Source organism: Eptatretus burgeri, chromosome 16, assembly GCF_056783735.1.
Source record: "Eptatretus burgeri isolate ZD-2024b chromosome 16, Ebu_testis_v1, whole genome shotgun sequence".
NCBI classification, from domain to species: domain Eukaryota; kingdom Metazoa; phylum Chordata; class Myxini; order Myxiniformes; family Myxinidae; genus Eptatretus; species Eptatretus burgeri.
In genome coordinates, this window is record NC_140976.1 from 43,964,708 (window position 1) to 43,985,702 (window position 20,995).

Here is a 20,995-nt window from a genome sequence, read left to right on the forward strand (position 1 = left end):
ACTTTTTTTTTTAACCTCGTTTTCTTTTTTAAAACCTCATTTTCCTCTTCTTGCTGTGTTTGCTTTGGCAGGCAAGCACATGCTCGTTATGCCTGTGAAGCAGAGCATGACACTGAACTCTCTTTTATGCCTGGAGATCTCTTCACCAATGGTGAGAAATTTACCACTCCTTCACTCACCATTTTTTTTGCACTGGTCACAGCATCATCTCCTCCAACACCTCCACTGGCTATGATATCATTTTCTGAAGGCAGCACCTTCATTTGCCACTGCAACCAGAACAATTCTGACCAAGATAACAGCATCAATCCAATAAGGAGTTACCTCTATATTTTGTCCAGAATAATATTGAAATTATAATCCCTTTACCTCTTCCAATAACCTCCCAACAACCTACCACCTACTGTCATCATGCTTTTAAATTGGTCTTCTCTCCCATGTATGCTTAAGCAAAATGACTCGTCTCATCGAGTGCACCATTTACCCCAACACTAGTTTACTAGCGGTTATGCAGTGTGTAAATTGATACAAGTTATGCAGTGTGTAAATTGAATAAATGTAAAAGAAAAAGACTTTGGCCAACTACCATTCAGTACCATTTGTTCTTTTCTTGCAAGAAAGTTTTGTGCTTGAGCTACATTTTGAATAACAGTCAGACAGGCTACCAGGTTTTTCAGGGGCAGGGTATGACTGTCAACATGACTTGCAAGTGGAATCATAAAGACTAAATCAAGCATTAAAAATGAGGAATGTAGTCGGATTAAAGGTTAAAGTTTAGATAAAAGAGAATTTATAATTGACACTGACACATCGGATTTAATAAACCCTTGTGTTTTGGCTTTATTCCAAATTGTCCCCTACCCCTCATTTTCTCCCCACCTCCTTTATTTTGCACACTCCGCTCTTTCCATGCTTTGTCCACCCCCTCAGCCCGCAGGTTCCTGCAGGGCACACGTGGTCCACAATCAACTCCCTTCTGGTGAAACTCCGAAAATCCAGACTCACTGCTCACTTCCACTCATTCATTCCTCTTTCTTCCCACCTGTTGAATCAACTTCCACATTCTCTTCAATCTCATTCTTCCCTCCAGGTCTTCAAGACAGCTGTTCACCACCATCTCAGATCATTCCCCATCCAATCCATGATCTTTTCTACACCCGTTAACCTCCCACCCTCAAGCCCACCTCCTTCCAAATTTCCAGCTTTTCTTTCCTGAAACTTTACTTCTGTATCCATCTTGTCCACCGAGTGCATCCTCCCCCTACCCATCATTCCTCCCCACTTCCTTTATTTGGCCAAGTCTCCCTCTCGTTTATCCTTCAACTCTGCTGTTGGTGTTTCCCTCCCCTTTATGCCGTTCCATTTGTTCTGTTACTTCCTGCTTCACTCGGTGTTCTCGCTCTTCCAATAGCCTTGACGTTGTATACAAATTATAAAATTGTCACCACAATTAATTTTTTTATGTGTCGGGCAGAAATGCGATCAATCAAGTGTACAATAATAATTGAGCAAGTCAATTAAAACCCAACCTGTCCAAGTTTGATCCGAATCCGTTCACAACTTTTTGAGATATCCTGCACACAAACAAGCAGACAGGGGTGGAAACATAACTTCCTTCCCACCTTTGGTGGCAGAGGTAATGACCTAAAACATTGTTGGGAAAATGCAACAACTCTAAAATAATACTTCGTATACAAGGAAATTTGCTTCATATTTGTGATTATTATCACCAGACTAATAATAAAATTGGACTTGAATCTGAAAATTACTTTCAAGATGCTTGTGGTCCTCAAAGAATTAAGGCCGTATACTCGTGATTAGCAATTGGCTATTTGCTGGTGGAACGCGTTTTCTTTTTTCTTGAATCTCAGCATGATCTCAACACTACCTTTGGGTCATCAGGGCAGAGTAACATGGTGCCTTTTGTGTTTTTTTTTTTTTAACAAAAATGTATTTACAAAATATAGGTTCATAGAAGGGTGAGGTGACAAAGGGTAAAATGGAAACATGATGGTAGTGGGACAGGGAAGCCACAGTGGGATGCAAGCACGCCTTGGAACCTCATGCAACCGACTCCATCTTTGCTCTTTACTTCTTCGGGTTCCTTCTTGGTCTTCATCAGGAGGAACCTGGAGAGGATTCGGGTTTCAGCCGCTATTCCACAACCCTCAAACCCATCCAGCCGCAGCCAAGTGAGCCTTACAGAAAAATTTCTGCAAGAATTCACTTCTCCTTAGAGAGATAGATTACGAAAGAGAGAAATGGAGAGTAAAAGAGATGAAAGAGAAGAAAAAGCAAGAATTCGAATGAACAAAGAGAATCATGAAAAAATAAGAATAAAAAGAAGTGCGAAAGGAACAAAGAACAAAGATGTCGGGAAGAACCTCTAACGTGGACTTGCAAACATTAGTCGTGTTGCTAATGCTCCACACGCACAGGTGTTTGTAATGGAGAAATCTGATCTTTTAACTTTGACCTCTCCCTCCCTGAAAGAAAACAACAAATGGGTCATCTTCCTTGGCATTAAAACTTAAGAGCAATTCTTCATTCATGCAAGTTTCCCCTCACTTCCCTCCACCCATCTCCCGCCTCTATTTGCACATATGAAGTTGCCTCCTTCCTGCAAACTCGGAAATCTTTTGTAAGAATCGTGACGAGACTGTAAGTAGTTTAATAATGAATGTACGTGTCACTTTTCCTTTGCAGTGCTTCCTTCCCGGGAGCCCGGCTGGCTCGAGGCAACGCTAGGAACTCGGAGGGGCCTCATTCCCGAGAACTATGTAGATCTTCTGTGATCTTCAAATCGAGACCAAAAGTAAATCTGACCCAATGCTTGCTCACTCACTCTGTCCGATCAGGCAGCTCACAAGAATAACACTGCCTTCGTCTGTGAGCGCACGGTACTCCGTCACTGTCTGTACCCACGAGTCAAAAGGAACCATTCTACGTGCCTTGTGTGGAACTTCATTTTGCATCTCCAAGTCCAAGCGAATTTGCAGTCTATTGGGAACCAAGGAGTCTGACGGATCTTCATTTGAACTGTGATGATGCCATGTTTGCAGGATGCACGTTCTGGTTCTGAACGTCTCAGCTTTAACTCTGTGATTAAAGACAGACAAAGTGGACATTTTAGCCATACACTGTGTGAATATAAACACTGAAGGTTGTACTAATGTTTAACGAGATCGTCGTTTTAAACGTGTAATGAGCAACCGCTGGTCTGTTAGCCGTTTTAACGTTATTTAGTGATCTTAAAAAAAAAAAAAAAAAAATTTCTTTACTTTTTTGGTCGAACATTATTTCCCTTTTCAGGTAGAATTCCAAGTTAATTTTCCACATTCATTCCAAATCATACTTTGCTGTTATCGCTGTATCTAATTCCCAAAGATAATTTGCAACCCTGCCTCAAATTCTGCTGCTGATGCTGCTGTGCTTCAAGTCTGCCTGGCCAAAACCCCCACCTGTGAAAGCAGCACTCGTTTGTACCTTCTTGATCAGACAGACGGTGATCTCTGCAGCAGAGGTCTGATGCACTGTTGTTGAAGCGATCCTGTACTTCTCTCTCTCCCTGTCTCTGTCGCGTTTTGTCTCTGCTTGGCACGGTTGCTTCATTCAATTCCCTACAGCAAGTGGCTCTGTTTTTGAGGTGGATGGTCTTTCAACTTCAGGCGTGTCCTGGTGATCCTTTGTAAATATCTTACCTTCACCCAAAAGCTTGCTTTCTTGGTGCACACCTGCCTTGAGAATTAAAACATAATTTATGTCACAAGATTGTTTCTTCAATAAGAAAAATGTCTTATGACCCACTTGAAATTGTGTTGAACGGTGAACAACCAGATGATAACAGCAGGTCCGAGTCATCGTCATTCTCCTGTAAATTGATGCCAACCTTCGCATCTACTCTGGTTGTTCAGATCTCGTTGGCAAATGCATACACTTTTGAAAGGGTAAGAATGGGGTGGGGGGGATGACAACCTACAAGGCCTTCATTGGCAGCTTGATGGAGTGTTGCTCTTCCATTGGGCTTGCACCCCTGCCTTACACCTTGGGTCTTGGTGCTGTGGAAAACAAGGCCCTCAAAATTATTGGGATCTCCAGTGATGAAGCTGAGTGTCTGTCTAGGTCTGTTACTGTCACATTCCAGATAGGTTGGTGACCTCTGTATTCTACCACCACCTTTTTAGTTTTGTACCCTCTGCCCTCTTTTGGCCTCTGTCCCTTAAGTTTCTGCAGGATACACATGGTCCGCACAGAAGCCCTCTTCTTGTAAAACTCCCAGAATTCAGGTTCACTGCTCACCTCCACCCATTTTTTTTTTCATCTTTTTTTCTCACCTGTGGAATCAACTTCCCCAGTCTGTTCGGTCCCATTCTTCCCTCCATGGCTTCAACACAAGCTGCACATCACTACTTCTTTTGCAGGTCCCAGACCCCCCCCCCCCCAATCCAAACTCCTGATCTCTCCTTCCCCAATGATCTCATTCCCTTTGTTCCAGGTAATTTTGGTTTCTTTCACCTCTTTTCGTTTGTTAGTTGTCGATTGGTTTGTTCCTTTTCTGTTTCATCCCCCGCCTTCCCCTTCCTCTTCTTGCTGTGTTTCAGCTTGTGTGCAACTTCTTCACCCCACATGCCCCCCCCCTTTCCCTTCATCTCACAATAACTTCCTTCTCATCTGCTGTTGGTGTTTTCCCCCTTTTCCATTTTGTTCCCTTCCATTCTGCTCTTGCTCTTCCATAAGCCTCAATCATGCAGACAAACAAAATGTTTTATTTATCTTCCTTTGATGAGTCTATTGCAGCTCCTGTAATGGTTTTTTAATTTGTTTTCTTTGACGATTCTTTTGCCCCACGTCTGCTGTGTGTGTGTACACTATGAATGCCATGTCTGCTTTGGATGGCCACGAATGATGGAGAGCTTTGGATGGCCATTAACAATACCATACAGTGTCGTATATACACCGGGCATAGTGGCGTGCGCCTGTAATCCGGCTACTCGGAGGCTTGGGTTGGAGGATCGCTTGAGGACAGGGGCTCTGCACTGGGCAGGGTGTAGAGCAGCCCGGAATCATGGCGAAACCCAAATCCTGGTCCCTGTGTCATAAGAGGCGACCAGGGTTGTGTCAGGAAGGGCATCCGGCGTAAAACCTGTGCCAAATCAGTATGCGGATCATAACGGATGATCCGCTGTGGCGACCCCTAACGGGAGCAGCCGAAAGATGAACAACAACAACAGTGTCGTATATACACTTTATGGCAGCCTTTGGTGGCCTCACAAGTGTCAAGGCCAACATGTGGGAGCTTAAAACTTTGCCCTGATTCTGAAGTTCCTACACATAAAATTTGGAGCCTCTCGGTGCTACAGTTTGGCCATGAAAGAACATACAAATGCACAACCAAACACACTGCACTTGAAAATATTTATGTAGATATGAAGACCAATTGGTTATGGCAAGAGTGATTTGTTGTGAAGAAGAGGTCAGACATGATATTGATTCTGATGTATCATATGTCTTATGGAGCATCGGTGCTCCCCAAGTGGTTTCTTGTCAAGGTTTAGGCTGGATGGTTGGCCATTACCTTCCCAGCAGTCGTTGGGGAAGGAATTTGTAATTTGTTCAGAGGGCCAGGGATAGCCTGGCAGCTCTTCCTCAAGGCCAACATGGGATATTTAATGTCCACCAATTTGTGTCAGTTTAACGATCATCTAAGGGACAGCGCACATATCCATGAATCACCCTGTCTGGAGGGTGCAATTCACATCAGGATGATGGTTACAGCTATGTCGAGATTCAAACCCGGACGAGACAGCTGTAAGGTGAGTATGCATACCTCCAGGGTCTAGGCCATCCTGTCATCCCCGATAGATAGAGATACGTGAATATATACAGTGCTTATAGAAAGTCTACACCCATTTAAAAATTCTCACCTTTAGTTGCCTTGTAGTCTGGAATTAAATTGCATTAAATCAACTTTTTCCACCTTTATTGACACATCGAAACCCACAACACAACACAACTTCCAAGTGAAAAACAAATTCTACAAATTTCAGAAAATTAATGAAAAGAACAAAACTAGAATATCTTGGTTGGAAAAGTTTCCACCCCCCTGAGTTAATACTTGGTGGAAGCACCTTTGACAGCAATTACAGCTGTGAGTCTGTTGGGATTGGTCTCTTCCAACTTTGCACACCTTGATGGGGCAATATTTGTCCGTTCTTCTGTACAAAACTGTTCAAGTTCAGTCAAGTTGCGTGGGGAACGTTGATGGACAGCAATCTTCAAGTCATGCCACAGATTTTCCATTGATTTTAGGTCTGGGCTCTGACTGGCCCACTCAAGGACGTTTACTACTTGGCGAAAACATGTTTTTGCTAAGTTTGTTGGTCTACAGCATTTGTCTGTCTGTCTGGTTGTTTGTCACACGATTTTCATCCACAATTTTCAAGCAATCTTTCTGAATTTTTTTTGTGTGTCGGTGACCGGCCAAGGACAGCAACGCTAAATTTTGGTGAAGATTCAAATCTGGATCTGGATCTGAGAATTTTTTAAGTGATTCTTTGCCATAGAGAGATAGGGCCAAAAACGATATACAGCAGGATATCTCTAAATGTTGTGGAGGATTTATGACAAAACGTGGTGGATAAGTTAGTTCAGTGACGAGAACAAGCCGATTCGATTTTGGTTAGTGTCTAGATTCAGATCTGGCCCATCAGTGGGATAGAAAATGTAAACTGTTCAGCCTGGTGAAGGGATGCGCTCGACCGAGCGCCATTCTGTTTTCGCCAAGTGTCGCTCTACGGGCGATTTTTGATTTGTTTGTTTGTCTTTATCCGCACAGAACTTTAGGATTTTTCTCTGCAACCGCTTGTTGGATTGACACAATTTTCATCATCGGAGCGACTACTCGTGTGGAATGTTTTAATGATAATTATGATGACATAGGTCACATGGTGTGGCAGCCATGTTGAAAAAAGGAAAAACTGTGGACCTCTGTGTCTCTGAAACCGCACCAAGGAAAAACTGGAAACTTGGCACATCGCAGGTAGTCGTCATGGGGAATGTGATGATGATAGCATAGGTGCCTTCAGTATGACATCATAATTGCAAACTTAGAACGCTACTTCCGATCAGTATGAAAATTTGTGAGGGTCTTCTAGAGATAAATTGGTCCACAGAAAAAAAAAATTGATGTCATTGATCATGTGGTTCGGCAGCCATATTGTTTTATTCTTTTTTTTAACCTTCAAAAGTGTATCATCCAGTAGTGATGGGAAATGTAGGTTTTAAATTTCAACCTCATTGGACGCATGCTCTGGCAGCCAGAGTTATTTAATTTATTTCTTCTTTAAATTTTTTTTTGAATAAGGCTCACTTAGCTGTGCCTGGATGTGTTTGAGGATAAAGGAGCAGCAGTTGAAATGTGAATCCCCTCCAGGTTCCTCCTGATGACTTCATGTTTTCTTTTTTGCTTGTTTGGGTTCCTTCTGATGACTCCAATGCAGGACTGTACCTATTTGGGCTTCCATTTTGATTTGAATTGAATTTATTTTGATCCCATTCGAAATTCAATTGAATAATAATTAATAAACATCAGGGTCAGGGTCAGGTGCCCAATCAAAGTGGGACGTCTTGGTACCCGGTCATCACTGCTACCATTTATAAAGTGGCAGTTCTAATTATGTCTCATGAATTATGTCATACACCACACAAAAGAAGTCCTGGTGAGGGTCTGCAATCTCTGATTGATCTTTTTCTTGTTCCTTTATTACTGGTTTTCCTTTCCCATATAAAATATTTTGGCTCAAATTGATAAACACATATTCAAATTGACACAGTTTTACTCACCCCTTCAAAATAATGCTTCTTCAATATTCGTGCATTCAATTTCATTTTCATATACCTGACATTCACAAATGTGTTTGGTTCATTCCGTTTCATTTTTCGGCATTCGTGATTACATTCCTTTGATCTGGATATTGAATTTTCACACTTTTCTTTTGATTGGTGCAATCAAATCAACATCGCATGACACACATATATGTGTCTGCTTGTTATTTTCTTTTTCGTTTATGGGCAATCACTTTCATCGTTCGACTATTCAAATAAGATGAGAACATGATAGTCAATTTTGGGAAGTTCTTATTTCTTTTTTCATCATAGTCCCCTACCGGTTTCACAGGAGGGGACGATGGTAAAGGTTTGCTCTCCGTCTGTCTGGCGTCCATCGTCCCACCTGTGGTTTTTCAGACTTTTCCCCCCATACCCTTTAACATATTCAGCTGAATCTTGGTACAGGGCTTTATTATGATAAGTTACAGAACAAGTTGGAGTTTCAGGATGTTTTGTCAATTTTTCACAGTTATGCCCTTTTTGGACTGAGGTCCATCTTATGCATGGGTCAGTCCTCAGCTACCCTAACTCCACTTCACTGCTCTTCACCCACTGGCTAGACAGCTGGTCTGACTCTACTACAATAAAATCATGCCCCACCATTGATTGAAGCAGTACAGATTGGCAGGCTTTAGGCCTGGGTGTTGTTCGTCCATAGCCCAGTGCAATTGAAATGATCCCAGGTAAATAACCAGGATGTATTATATACGCACACAACCGGGCATAGTGGCGTGTGCCTGTAATCCCGCGACTCGGAGGCTTAGGTTGGAGGATCGCTTGAGGACGGGAGCTCTGCACTGGGCCACGCTATGAGAGGGTGTAGGGCATCCCAGAATCATGGCGAAACCCAATCCTTATCCCTGTGTCATAAGAGGTGACCAGGGTTGCGTCAGGAAGGGCATCCGGCGTAAAACCTATGCCAAATCAGTATGCGGATCATAACGGATGATCCGCTGTTGCGACCCCTAACGGGAGCAGCCGAAAGACGAACAACAACATTATATACGCACACAAGCCAGATGCATGTTTTTGTTTCATGTATGTACATCGGGTTATTTTTTTTAATGTGAAACAGGCAAAGCCTATTAATGAACGAAACATGGTGTTAGAGCAGAACACCTTCATTTTGGTTCCAGGTGACTTTCAATATCTATTTTGCAGCTGAATGAGGTTAAAAGTCTAACAAATTCTCGTCTCATGAAATGGAACGAACCTTTTTCCTTATGGAATGATGAGATAAACGTCAGGCTAAACACTCGGCCGACTTGAAGGATTATGATTGTACCTAATGTCTGCCGATACAATGTTTTGATTTTAGGTTGGAGGAGTGTGAGATGTTGTAAGGAGCTAAGGGGGTTAGTTCGTGTTTTCTTGTTTTCCCTTGGAATCTCACCAGGCGTAATTTGTTTTCTTGTTATTTGAAGCTTTCCTGACATGGATCCGGATCCGGAAAGGGCGTAGTGTGGGAGAAGCGTGCCACGGCTAGGAATGGCGTTGCCTTCTCTGATTGTTTCTCATACCGAATGATTTCGCCTCTTGCTTGCAAAAAACATCAACTTGTCAATGGACTCCAAGGAGTGAGATTAATGTCTGGGGACATTACATAATTGGCGAAGAGGAAAACTTCATTCTTGAGATGGCGGTCTCTGGAAAATTGAGCAAGTTCCTGCTGACGAGGGAGTCGTGGGACATTGAGAGACAGTCGATCTAACTGTGAGGCCAAGCAGATCACCGATGAAAACCAAAAGAGGGCGATATTGTTGTCTGGTGTCGGAGCTAAAGTATACCAACTAATATGATCGTTGGTGTCACCTTCCAAGCATGGAGAGGTAACATACGAGGAGATTGTGAAAAGGGTGAAGGAACATTATTCCTGAGGACACATAAAACCTTGTGTGTACAGCAGCCAGGACAGGCTTTCGGTGCATACCTTGGAAACCTTCGAGAAAGGAGTGAATATGGAGCACTGTTGGAAGACATGATACGGGACCAGTTCACCTTTGGGTTGAGAGATGAGGCTTTGCAGAAAAAAAATGGAGTCGGATCAGGGATTGGGGCAGGCGATAGAGAAAGCCTTGGCTCATGCGGCGGCGATTTGTGATGCGTTGAGCGGATTGGCGTTGAATTAGTCAGATGCAGGACTCAACAAGCTGTCCTGGAGAAGCAGGCCTATGGAAGGATCTGAGTCAGCCAGAGCGAGAATAGGTTGCTGGAGGTGTGGAGGCAGACATGTTCCAGAAATGTGACCTTTTTGGAATGAGGAGTATCTTCAATGTGATAAAATGGGACACATTGCCCGACACTGTGTAACAATGCTCCCACGTCATCGAATCATTAAAACGTTTACAGGTGAGCAAGTCCCTGTGCTCGGTGAAATCAATGTGGAGGTGATGTTCCAGGAACAGAAAAGGATTTTGAGACTAGTTCTAACCAAAAACAGGGCCTTGCTTGATGGGCAGGAACTGGTTGGAGAAGCTGAGATTGAATTGGTCAGAAATCAAGCAGTTGCAGTACGATGGGGAACAAGGGCAAAAGCCTGGGGCAAGCCTGATAATCGAATGCAAGGATTTGTTTAATACTGGAATAGGATGGGTCAAGGGCATGAAGGCGAAGCTATGCATCAGAGTAGGAAGGCCTACGTTCCTCAAGGCTCGACCTGTGCCTTTTGCATTGAAAGCTAAACTGGAGGCAGAATTGGAACGTTTAGAGTCTGAGGGAATAATCGAGAAAAGCAATTTTTCAGAATGGGCATCTTCTGTGGTTCCCGCTCTGAAAGCCGATGGTTCTCTTGGGATATGTGGGGATTCCAGGTGAACATTGAATTTGGTAGTCGTGGATCAGTTCCCAATTCCTGAGGTTGAAGACCTATTGGCCGTGATGAAAGGCGGTCAGACATGTGTTGTGTGGCAAAATCAGCCCACACGAAGGTTCTTCAGCTCAACCGTTTTTAATGGCGTCTCCTGCTGCCCTTACTCCACAGCTCTCTGACGTCACTCTCGGTTCCGCTACTCAGTTCCGGTTCATCATGCATTCATTAATATTCATGTAACTCCCAACACCACAACATGGTAGATATGGTCCAAGTTGAACCTAATTGCTGCTTATCAACAGTTGGAGCGAGAAGAGGGCTCTAAGGACTACACTGCCATCGATACGCATCGTGGGTTGTATCGCTTATGCCTTATGGCATGTCGTTGGCTCCAGCAAGTCTTTTTTTTCGCAGAATTTGTCACATAGTATGGATACCGGATTGACAGGACGGATCCACTGCCTGTACAGGAAGGAGCTTTGCTGCTATACATCGGGATCCGGAGGGTGTGGTGTGGGAGAAGCGTGCCACGGCTGGGAATGGCATTGCCTTCTCTGATTGTTGCTCATACCGAATGATTTAGCCTCTTGCAATAAACCTTTTTCATGGATTCAAGGAATGAGACTAACTTCTGGGGACATTACACCCATTTTTTGATAAAGTAATTATTTTAACTAATTAGTAGGTATTGTGCTGGACAACGCCATTTGCTGATAAATATCAAACGGGATTGAAATAAAATTGGGCCGTCTTTTATTACATGGTCTAGCGTTGTTGGATCCACTGAGACAAAGGTAAAAGCTGTGCCTGACACGTGAAATATCCCGATCACTTTAAGAACATGCAGTGAGGTGTTCGGTCGTGCGCAGCAGCACAAGGTTGATGCAGGGCAGCATTATTGGCTGAGAGCGTGGCTATGCCGCCGACGCGCTGTAGGGCGTGGCTATGCTGCCATGCGATTTAGGGGCGTGGCTATGCCGCCATGTGATTTAGGGGCGTGGCTATGCCGCCAATGTGTTTTAGGGCGTGGCTATGCCGCCGATGTGTTTTAGGACGTGGCTATGGCGCCGACGCGCTTTAGGGCGTGGCTGTGCCGCTGACACGCTTTAGGGCGTGGCTATGCCGCCATGCGTTTTAGGGCGTGTCTATGCTGCCGATGTGCTTTAGGGCGTGGCTATGCCGCCGATGCGCTTTATGGCGTGGCTGTGCCGCTGACGCGCTTTAGGGCGTGGCTATGCCGCTGACGCGCTTTAGGGCGTGGCTATGCCGCCGACGCGCTTTAGGGCGTGGCTATGCCGCTGACACGCTTTAGGGCGTGGCTATGCCGCCATGCGTTTTAGGGCGTGTCTATGCTGCCGATGTGCTTTAGGGCGTGGCTATGCCGCCGATGCGCTTTATGGCGTGGCTGTGCCGCTGACGCGCTTTAGGGCGTGGCTATGCCGCCGATGCGTTTTAGGGCGTGGCTATGCCGCCGACGCGCTTTAGGGCGTGGCTATGCCGCCGATGCGTTTTAGGGCGTGGCTATGCCGCCGATGCGTTTTAGGGCGTGGCTATGCCGCCGACGCGCTTTAGGGCGTGGCTGTGCCGCTGACGTGCTTTAGTGCGTGGCTATGCTGCCGATGCGCTTTAGGGCGTGGCTATGCCGCCGATGCGCTTTAGGGCGTGGCTGCTGCTGATGTGCTTTAGGGCGTGGCTATGCCGCCGATGTGCTTTAGGGCGTGTCTTATTCTGCAGGCCCCCCTAACAAACGGACACCAACGCTGTCAGACGGAATGAAAACCCGTCATTCTTGTTACAAAAACAGCTAAAATTGATGAAAAAGTGGCCGAAATTGAAACCAACACAGTAGTTTCGGTCGCAATAGCAGATATAATGGAAACCAACATGTTTATTCTACACACAAGAACGGTTGTGACGGAAACAAGAACGGACAATCCCAAAATAGATTGGTGGGGAACGGAAGCAAGATTGGTTATTTCCGTCGTGAAACATCCGAGAGAGAAACAAAAGCGGTTCATTCCGGTTACTGTAGTGCGGGCAAGATGGTGGATGCAGTAGAACGACCTGTTATGGTATGTAAATTTTTAGTGCTTGTGCCTCGAACATAAATTTAATATAGATAATATATAGTGGGTAGTACCTGCTGTAGATTTAACAATTTATTAAACCGAATTTTGTTGTGATGATAATGTTTGGTTTGCCTGTATTTCGAGCCCCCGAGTGTAGGATCGCTAGTTGTGTATGCCCAGTTCAACATAGGGGATCGTGTATGGGATCTTTACCTTTGCAAACTTTGTTGCGAAGGTTATGTTTTGATCGCTGGGTATTTATTTATTTGTGAATATGTGTGTTTGTTTGTTATTCGCATAACTCCAAAAGTATTGAACTGAATCGTAGCAAATTTGGTGGGATGATTGGTTATTATCTGAGGACCATTTGATTAGATTTTGGGAGCGATCGGGTCAAAGGTCAAGGTCATGAAAAGGTCAAAATCGTCTTTTTTACCATAGCGCGGTCAATTTGTATCCAATTTGCATGCAACTAATGCCAAAATGTTCAGAATTCAATGCCCCATCTTGTGGTATGTGACATGACACAATGACGTAATAACCCTTATTAGCGGTTGGGAGTCAAAGGTCAGGGGGGGTCACGACATTGCAAAATGTGCGGTTTTAGTCATAACACGGTCAATTCTTATCCGATTTTAAATGAAACCAACACCAAAATGTTGACTGTTCTGTTCCCCACACTCTAATACCAATTACAAAATTAAGAGTACAAATGTCAAGGTCGAGGTCATGAAAAGGTCAAAATCGTCATTTTGCCATAGTGCGGTCGATTTTTATCCAATTTGCATGCAACCAATGCCAAAATGTGAATTCAATGCCCAATCTTGTGACATATGATATGACACAGGAAATTTAATGTTTTTAAGCCATCATAACACATATGAGATGGCAGATGTGTTATGGGATTAAATACCCTCACAATCAACGGTTTCTGGGGGGGGGGGGGGGGAGAGGGGGCAAAATGTAGCGTTGGCGAAGGTATGCGCTCTATTGAGTGCCCATTCTAGTTTTACAGTTTTTACTTCATATTAACTTTGGTATTTTATTGGAATTTGCAATTTATTATTACTATCAAATTTTACCTCTTGCAAATATAAACGATCAATCGTCACTGATCGTTGCAGCACGGGGGCACGAATTACACGAAATGTCAGCCACACATTAAGTCAAGAGGGCGCATTTATCGCTGCTTGTATAATATCCCGAACCACAAACGGGTTTTCATTAACAGACATGATATATTCAAGGCAGACTATGTTAAAGTTAACTTACCATAACTTCAAGAACTTTTCAAGCCACCATGTTTCCCACGTTATGGTAACTGGAATTAATCGCTTTCCCTTCGTTCTCCACCGTTTCGCGACGGAAATAACCAATGTTGCTTCCATTCCCCACCGTTCTATTTCGGGATTGACCGTTCTTGTGTCCGTCACGACCGTTCTTGTGTTTGAATAAACGTGTTGGTTTCGGTTATATCTGTTATTGCGACCGTAATTACCGTGTTGGTTTCAATTTCGGCCGCTTTTTCATCAATTTTAGCTGCTTTTTTGTAACAAGAACGATGGGTTTTCATTCCGTCTGACAACGTTGGCGTCCGTTTGTTGGGGGGCCTGATCTGTTTCGATGAAGGAATTTTGAATTTGGCCAGGGTGCCGGCGAGAGCTCACCTCCTCTTCGCAAATGACACCGTGAGATCTTTAACGTCCACCAACGAATGCTGGTAAGCGGGAATGCAGTGAAGTGAAAAAATAGCTTACAAAACAAAAAGGTAACAAGAGAGTTGGTGTCAAAGCCACCCAATGCTTGCCTGTTTTTTCATTTATCGTTTTTAAAAGACTAGTCTAATAATATTTTTTATAAAGCATTGCAGTGAAGTCTGATCCAAATAATTTTAAAGCAATATATGTATTTGTATACTGTAATCAGTAAAAAAAATAGTGTGGTAGATAAAAACATGAGAAAGGAAAAAAAACTTTAACGTTGATGCGCTACAAAAAAGTTAAATTCAAAGCAGGTCAAAAATTTTAAACATTTGAAATTATTTTTTTAATTTCACCTTCAATGCACAAGTAATATACCCCAAAGGAACCTCCATGGCAAATATCAGCATCCTAGTACACGTATTAAATGAATGGTAAGCTTCTAAATAACTTGCACCAAAAACTTTTAAATTTGAAATTATTTTTTAATTTCAACTTCACTACATCAATAATATACCCCAAAGGAACCTCCATGCCAAATATCAGCATCCTAGTACACGTATTAAATGAATGGTAAGCTTCTAAATAACTTGCACCAAAAACTTTTAAATTTGAAATTATTTTTTAATTTCAACTTCACTACATCAATAATATACCCCAAAGGAACCTCCATGCCAAATATCAGCATCCTCGTACACATATGAAATGAATGGCAAGCTTCTAAATAACTTGCACCAAAAACTTTAACATTTGTCAAAAAAATTTTAAATTTTAAATTATTTTTTAATTTCAACTTCACTTCATCAATAATATACCCCAAAGGAACTTCCAATGCCAAATATCAGCAACCTCGTACACATATTAAATGAATGGCAAGCTTCTAAATAACTTGCACCAAAAACTTTAACATTTGACAAAAAAATTTTAAATTTGAAATTATTTTTTTAATTTCAACTTCACTACATCAATAATATACCCCAAAGGAACCTCCATGCCAAATATCACCATCCTCGTTCACATATTAAATGAATGGCAAGCTTCTAAATAACTTGCACCAAAAACTTTAACATTTGTCAAAATTTTTTTAAATTTGAAATTATTTTTTAATTTCAACTTCACTTCATCAATAATATACCCCAAAGGAACCTCCATGCCAAATATCAGCATCCTAGTACACATATTAAATGAATGGCAAGCTTCTAAATAACTTGCACCAAAAACTTTAACATTTGTCAAAAAATCTTAAAATTTGAAATTATTTTTTTAATTTCAACTTCACTTCATCAATAATATACCCCAAATGAACCTCCATGCCAAATATCAGCATCCCAGTACACATATTAAATGAATGGCAAGCTTCTAAATAACTTGCACCAAAAACTTTAACATTTGTCAAATTTTTTTTAAGTTTGAAATTATTTTTTAATTTCAACTTCACTTCATCAATAATATACCCCAAAGGAACCTCCATGCCAAATATCAGCATCCTCGTACACATATTAAATGAATGGCAAGCTTCTAAATAACTTGCACCAAAAACTTTAACATTTGTCAAAAGATTTTAAAATTTGAAATTATTTTAAAATTTCAACTTCACTTCATCAATAATATACCCCAAAGGAACCTCCATGCCAAATATCAGCATCCTCGTACACATATTAAATGAATGGCAAGCTTCTAAATAACTTGCACCAAAAACTTTAACATTTGTCAAAAAAAAATTAAATTTGAAATTATTTTTTAATTTCAACTTCACTTCATCAATAATATACCCCAATGGAACCTCCATGCGAAATATCACCATCCTCGTTCACATATTAAATGAATGGCAAGCTTCTAAATAACTTGCACCAAAAACTTTAACATTTGTCAAAAAAAATTTTAATTTGAAGTTATTTTTTAATTTCAACTTCACTTCATCAATAATATACCGCAAAGGAACCTCCATGCCAAATATCAGCATCCTAGTACACATATTAAATGAATGGCAAGCTTCTAAATAACTTGCACCAAAAACTTTAACATTTGTCAAAAAATCTTAAAATTTGAAATTATTTTTTAATTTCGACTTCACTTCATCAATAATATACCCCAAAGGAACCTCCAATGCCAAATATCAGCAACCTCGTACACATATTAAATGAATGGCAAGCTTCTAAATAACTTGCACCAAAAACTTTAACATTTGTCAAAAAAATTTAAAATTTGAAATTATTTTTTAATTTCAACTTCAATGCATAAATAATATACCCCAAAGGAACCTCCATGCCAAATATCAGCATCCTCGTTTACATATAAAATGAATGGCAAGCTTCGAAATAACTTGCACCAAAAACTTTAACATTTGTCAAAAAATTTGAAATTATTTTAAAATTTCAACTTCACTACATCAATGATATACCCCAAAGGAACCTCCATGCCAAATATCAGCACCCGAGTACACATATTAAATGAATGGTAAGCTTCTAAATAACTTGCACCAAAAACTTTAACATTTGTCAAAAAATCTTAAAATTTGAAATTATTTTTTAATTTCAACTTCACTTCATCAATAATATACCCCAAAGGAACCTCCATGCCAAATATCAGCATCCTCGTACACATATTAAATGAATGGCAAGCTTCTAAATAACTTGCACCAAAAACTTTAACATTTGTCAAAAGATTTTAAAATTTGAAATTATTTTTAATTTCAACTTCACTACATCAATAATATACCCCAAAGGAACCTCCATGCCAAATATCAGCATCCTCGTACACATATTAAATGAATGGCAAGCTTCTAAATAACTTGCACCAAAAACTTTAACATTTGTCAAAAAAAATTTAAATTTGAAATTATTTTTTAATTTCAACTTCACTTCATCAATAATATACCGCAAAGGAACCTCCATGCCAAATATCAGCATCCTAGTACACGTAGTAAATGAATGGTAAGCTTCTAAATCACTTGCACCAAAAACTTTAACATTTGTCAAAAGATTTTAAAATTTGAAATTATTTTAAAATTTCAACTTCACTACATCAATGATATACCCCAAAGGAACCTCCATGCCAAATATCAGCATCCTAGTACACATATTAAATGAATGGCAAGCTTCGAAATAACTTGCACCAAAAACTTTAACATTTGTCAAAAAATTTGAAATTATTTTAAAATTTCAACTTCACTACATCAATGATATACCCCAAAGGAACCTCCATGCCAAATATCAGCACCCGAGTACACATATTAAATGAATGGTAAGCTTCTAAATAACTTGCACCAAAAACTTTAACATTTGTCAAAAAATCTTAAAATTTGAAATTATTTTTTAATTTCAACTTCACTTCATCAATAATATACCCCAAAGGAACCTCCATGCCAAATATCAGCATCCTCGTACACATATTAAATGAATGGCAAGCTTCTAAATAACTTGCACCAAAAACTTTAACATTTGTCAAAAGATTTTAAAATTTGAAATTATTTTAAAATTTCAACTTCACTACATCAATAATATACCCCAAAGGAACCTCCATGCCAAATATCAGCATCCTCGTACACATATTAAATGAATGGCAAGCTTCTAAATAACTTGCACCAAAAACTTTAACATTTGTCAAAAAAAATTTAAATTTGAAATTATTTTTTAATTTCAACTTCACTTCATCAATAATATACCGCAAAGGAACCTCCATGCCAAATATCAGCATCCTAGTACACGTAGTAAATGAATGGTAAGCTTCTAAATCACTTGCACCAAAAACTTTAACATTTGTCAAAAGATTTTAAAATTTGAAATTATTTTAAAATTTCAACTTCACTACATCAATGATATACCCCAAAGGAACCTCCATGCCAAATATCAGCATCCTAGTACACATATTAAATGAATGGCAAGCTTCTAAATAACTTGCACTAAAAACTTTAACATTTGTCAAAAGATTTTAAAATTTGAAATTATTTTTTAATTTCAACTTCACTTCATCAATAATATACCCCAAAGGAACCTCCATGCGAAATATCACCATCCTCGTTCACATATTAAAGGAATGGCAAGCTTCTAAATAACTTGCACCAAAAACTTTAACATTTGTCAAAATGTTTTTAAATTTGAAATTATTTTTTAATTTCAACTTCACTTCATCAATAATATACCCCAAAGGAACCTCCAATGCCAAATATCAGCAACCTCGTACACATATTAAATGAATGGCAAGCTTCTAAATAACTTGCACCAAAAACTTTAACATTTGTCAAATTTTTTTTAAGTTTGAAATTATTTTTTAATTTCAACTTCACTTCATCAATAATATACCCCAAAGGAACCTCCATGCCAAATATCAGCATCCTCGTACACATATTAAATGAATGGCAAGCTTCTAAATAACTTGCACCAAAAACTTTAACATTTGTCAAAAGATTTTAAAATTTGAAATTATTTTAAAATTTCAACTTCACTTCATCAATAATATACCCCAAAGGAACCTCCATGCCAAATATCAGCATCCTAGTACACATATTAAATGAATGGCAAGCTTCTAAATAACTTGCACCAAAAACTTTAACATTTGTCAAAAAATCTTAAAATTTGAAATTATTTTTTAATTTCGACTTCACTTCATCAATAATATACCCCAAAGCAACCTCCATGCCAAATATCAACATCCTCGTACACATATTAAATGAATGGCAAGCTTCTAAATAACTTGCACCAAAAACTTTAACATTTGTCAAAAAAATTTTAAATTTTAAATTATTTTTTAATTTCAATTTCACTTCATCAATAATATACCCCAAAGGAACCTCCATGCGAAATATCACCATCCTCGTTCACATATTAAAGGAATGGCAAGCTTCTAAATAACTTGCACCAAAAACTTTAACATTTGTCAAAATGTTTTTAAATTTGAAATTATTTTTTAATTTCAACTTCACTTCATCAATAATATACCCCAAAGGAACCTCCAATGCCAAATATCAGCAACCTCGTACACATATTAAATGAATGGCAAGCTTCTAAATAACTTGCACCAAAAACTTTAACATTTGTCAAAAAAATTTAAAATTTGAAATTATTTTTTAATTTCAACTTCAATGCATAAATAATATACCCCAAAGGAACCTCCATGCCAAATATCAGCATCCTCGTTTACATATAAAATGAATGGCAAGCTTCGAAATAACTTGCACCAAAAACTTTAACATTTGTCAAAAAATTTGAAATTATTTTAAAATTTCAACTTCACTACATCAATGATATACCCCAAAGGAACCTCCATGCCAAATATCAGCACCCGAGTACACATATTAAATGAATGGTAAGCTTCTAAATAACTTGCACCAAAAACTTTAACATTTGTCAAAAAATCTTAAAATTTGAAATTATTTTTTAATTTCAACTTCACTTCATCAATAATATACCCCAAAGGAACCTCCATGCCAAATATCAGCATCCTCGTACACATATTAAATGAATGGCAAGCTTCTAAATAACTTGCACCAAAAACTTTAACATTTGTCAAAAGATTTTAAAATTTGAAATTATTTTAAAATTTCAACTTCACTACATCAATAATATACCCCAAAGGAACCTCCATGCCAAATATCAGCATCCTCGTACACATATTAAATGAATGGCAAGCTTCTAAATAACTTGCACCAAAAACTTTAACATTTGTCAAAAAAAATTTAAATTTGAAATTATTTTTTAATTTCAACTTCACTTCATCAATAATATACCCCAAAGGAACCTCCATGCCAAATATCAGCATCCTAGTACACGTAGTAAATGAATGGTAAGCTTCTAAATCACTTGCACCAAAAACTTTAACATTTGTCAAAAGATTTTAAAATTTGAAATTATTTTAAAATTTCAACTTCACTACATCAATGATATACCCCAAAGGAACCTCCATGCCAAATATCAGCATCCTAGTACACATATTAAATGAATGGCAAGCTTCTAAATAACTTGCACTAAAAACTTTAACATTTGTCAAAAGATTTTAAAATTTGAAATTATTTTTTAATTTCAACTTCACTTCATCAATAATATACCCCAAAGGAACCTCCATGCCAAATATCAGCATCCTCGTTTACATATTAAATGAATGGCAAGCTTCTAAATAACTTGCACCAAAAACTTTAACATTTTCACGCTCCTGCTCCCGCCGGGGGTATCGCTGTCGGTCTCCGTTCTTAGAACAGTCGAGATAACAAATGTTGGAGCAAAAAAAAAAAAACTTGCCAACGAATCCGGGACAACGGAGTCATCAAGATAATGAAATAAGAACATCACGTGCGTGAAGGAGCTCATTGACGGATATCCACCAACAAATTCCAAAGGTAATAAATATGACGTCATATTTTATTCGACGTGGAACTGTGGAAGAGTCCACGTTGCCTTTCGAATTGCGGAGGCCATTGTGTGACGGTGCGCTGATAAAATTGAAAAACACCCCGCTCTTCTTCTTCTTCGTGACTGCGCGAGCGGATGGGTGATGATGCAACCAGCGGGGAAAATCGAGTACGTACTCCCGGTCAC

General features: G+C 39.7%; 1 protein-coding gene across 2 annotated transcripts in view; it reads left to right on the forward strand.

The window, feature by feature from the left end:
• The window catches only part of LOC147010990 (rho GTPase-activating protein 26-like), a 66,562-nt gene extending 62,793 nt beyond the window's left edge, over positions 1 to 3,769 (forward strand). The window contains exons 23-24 of one of the 2 annotated variants that reach the window (XM_085860528.1): positions 72 to 151; positions 2,707 to 3,769. In XM_085860528.1, the coding sequence (XP_085716654.1) occupies positions 72 to 151; positions 2,707 to 2,795 (169 nt within the window). In that variant the 3' untranslated portion in view covers positions 2,796 to 3,769. Of the gene's footprint in view, positions 1 to 71; positions 152 to 930; positions 1,766 to 2,706 lie in introns of those variants that run through there. The other variant, XM_085860529.1, reaches the window with a different exon arrangement.
• The last annotated feature ends 17,226 nt before the right edge of the window (positions 3,770 to 20,995 follow it).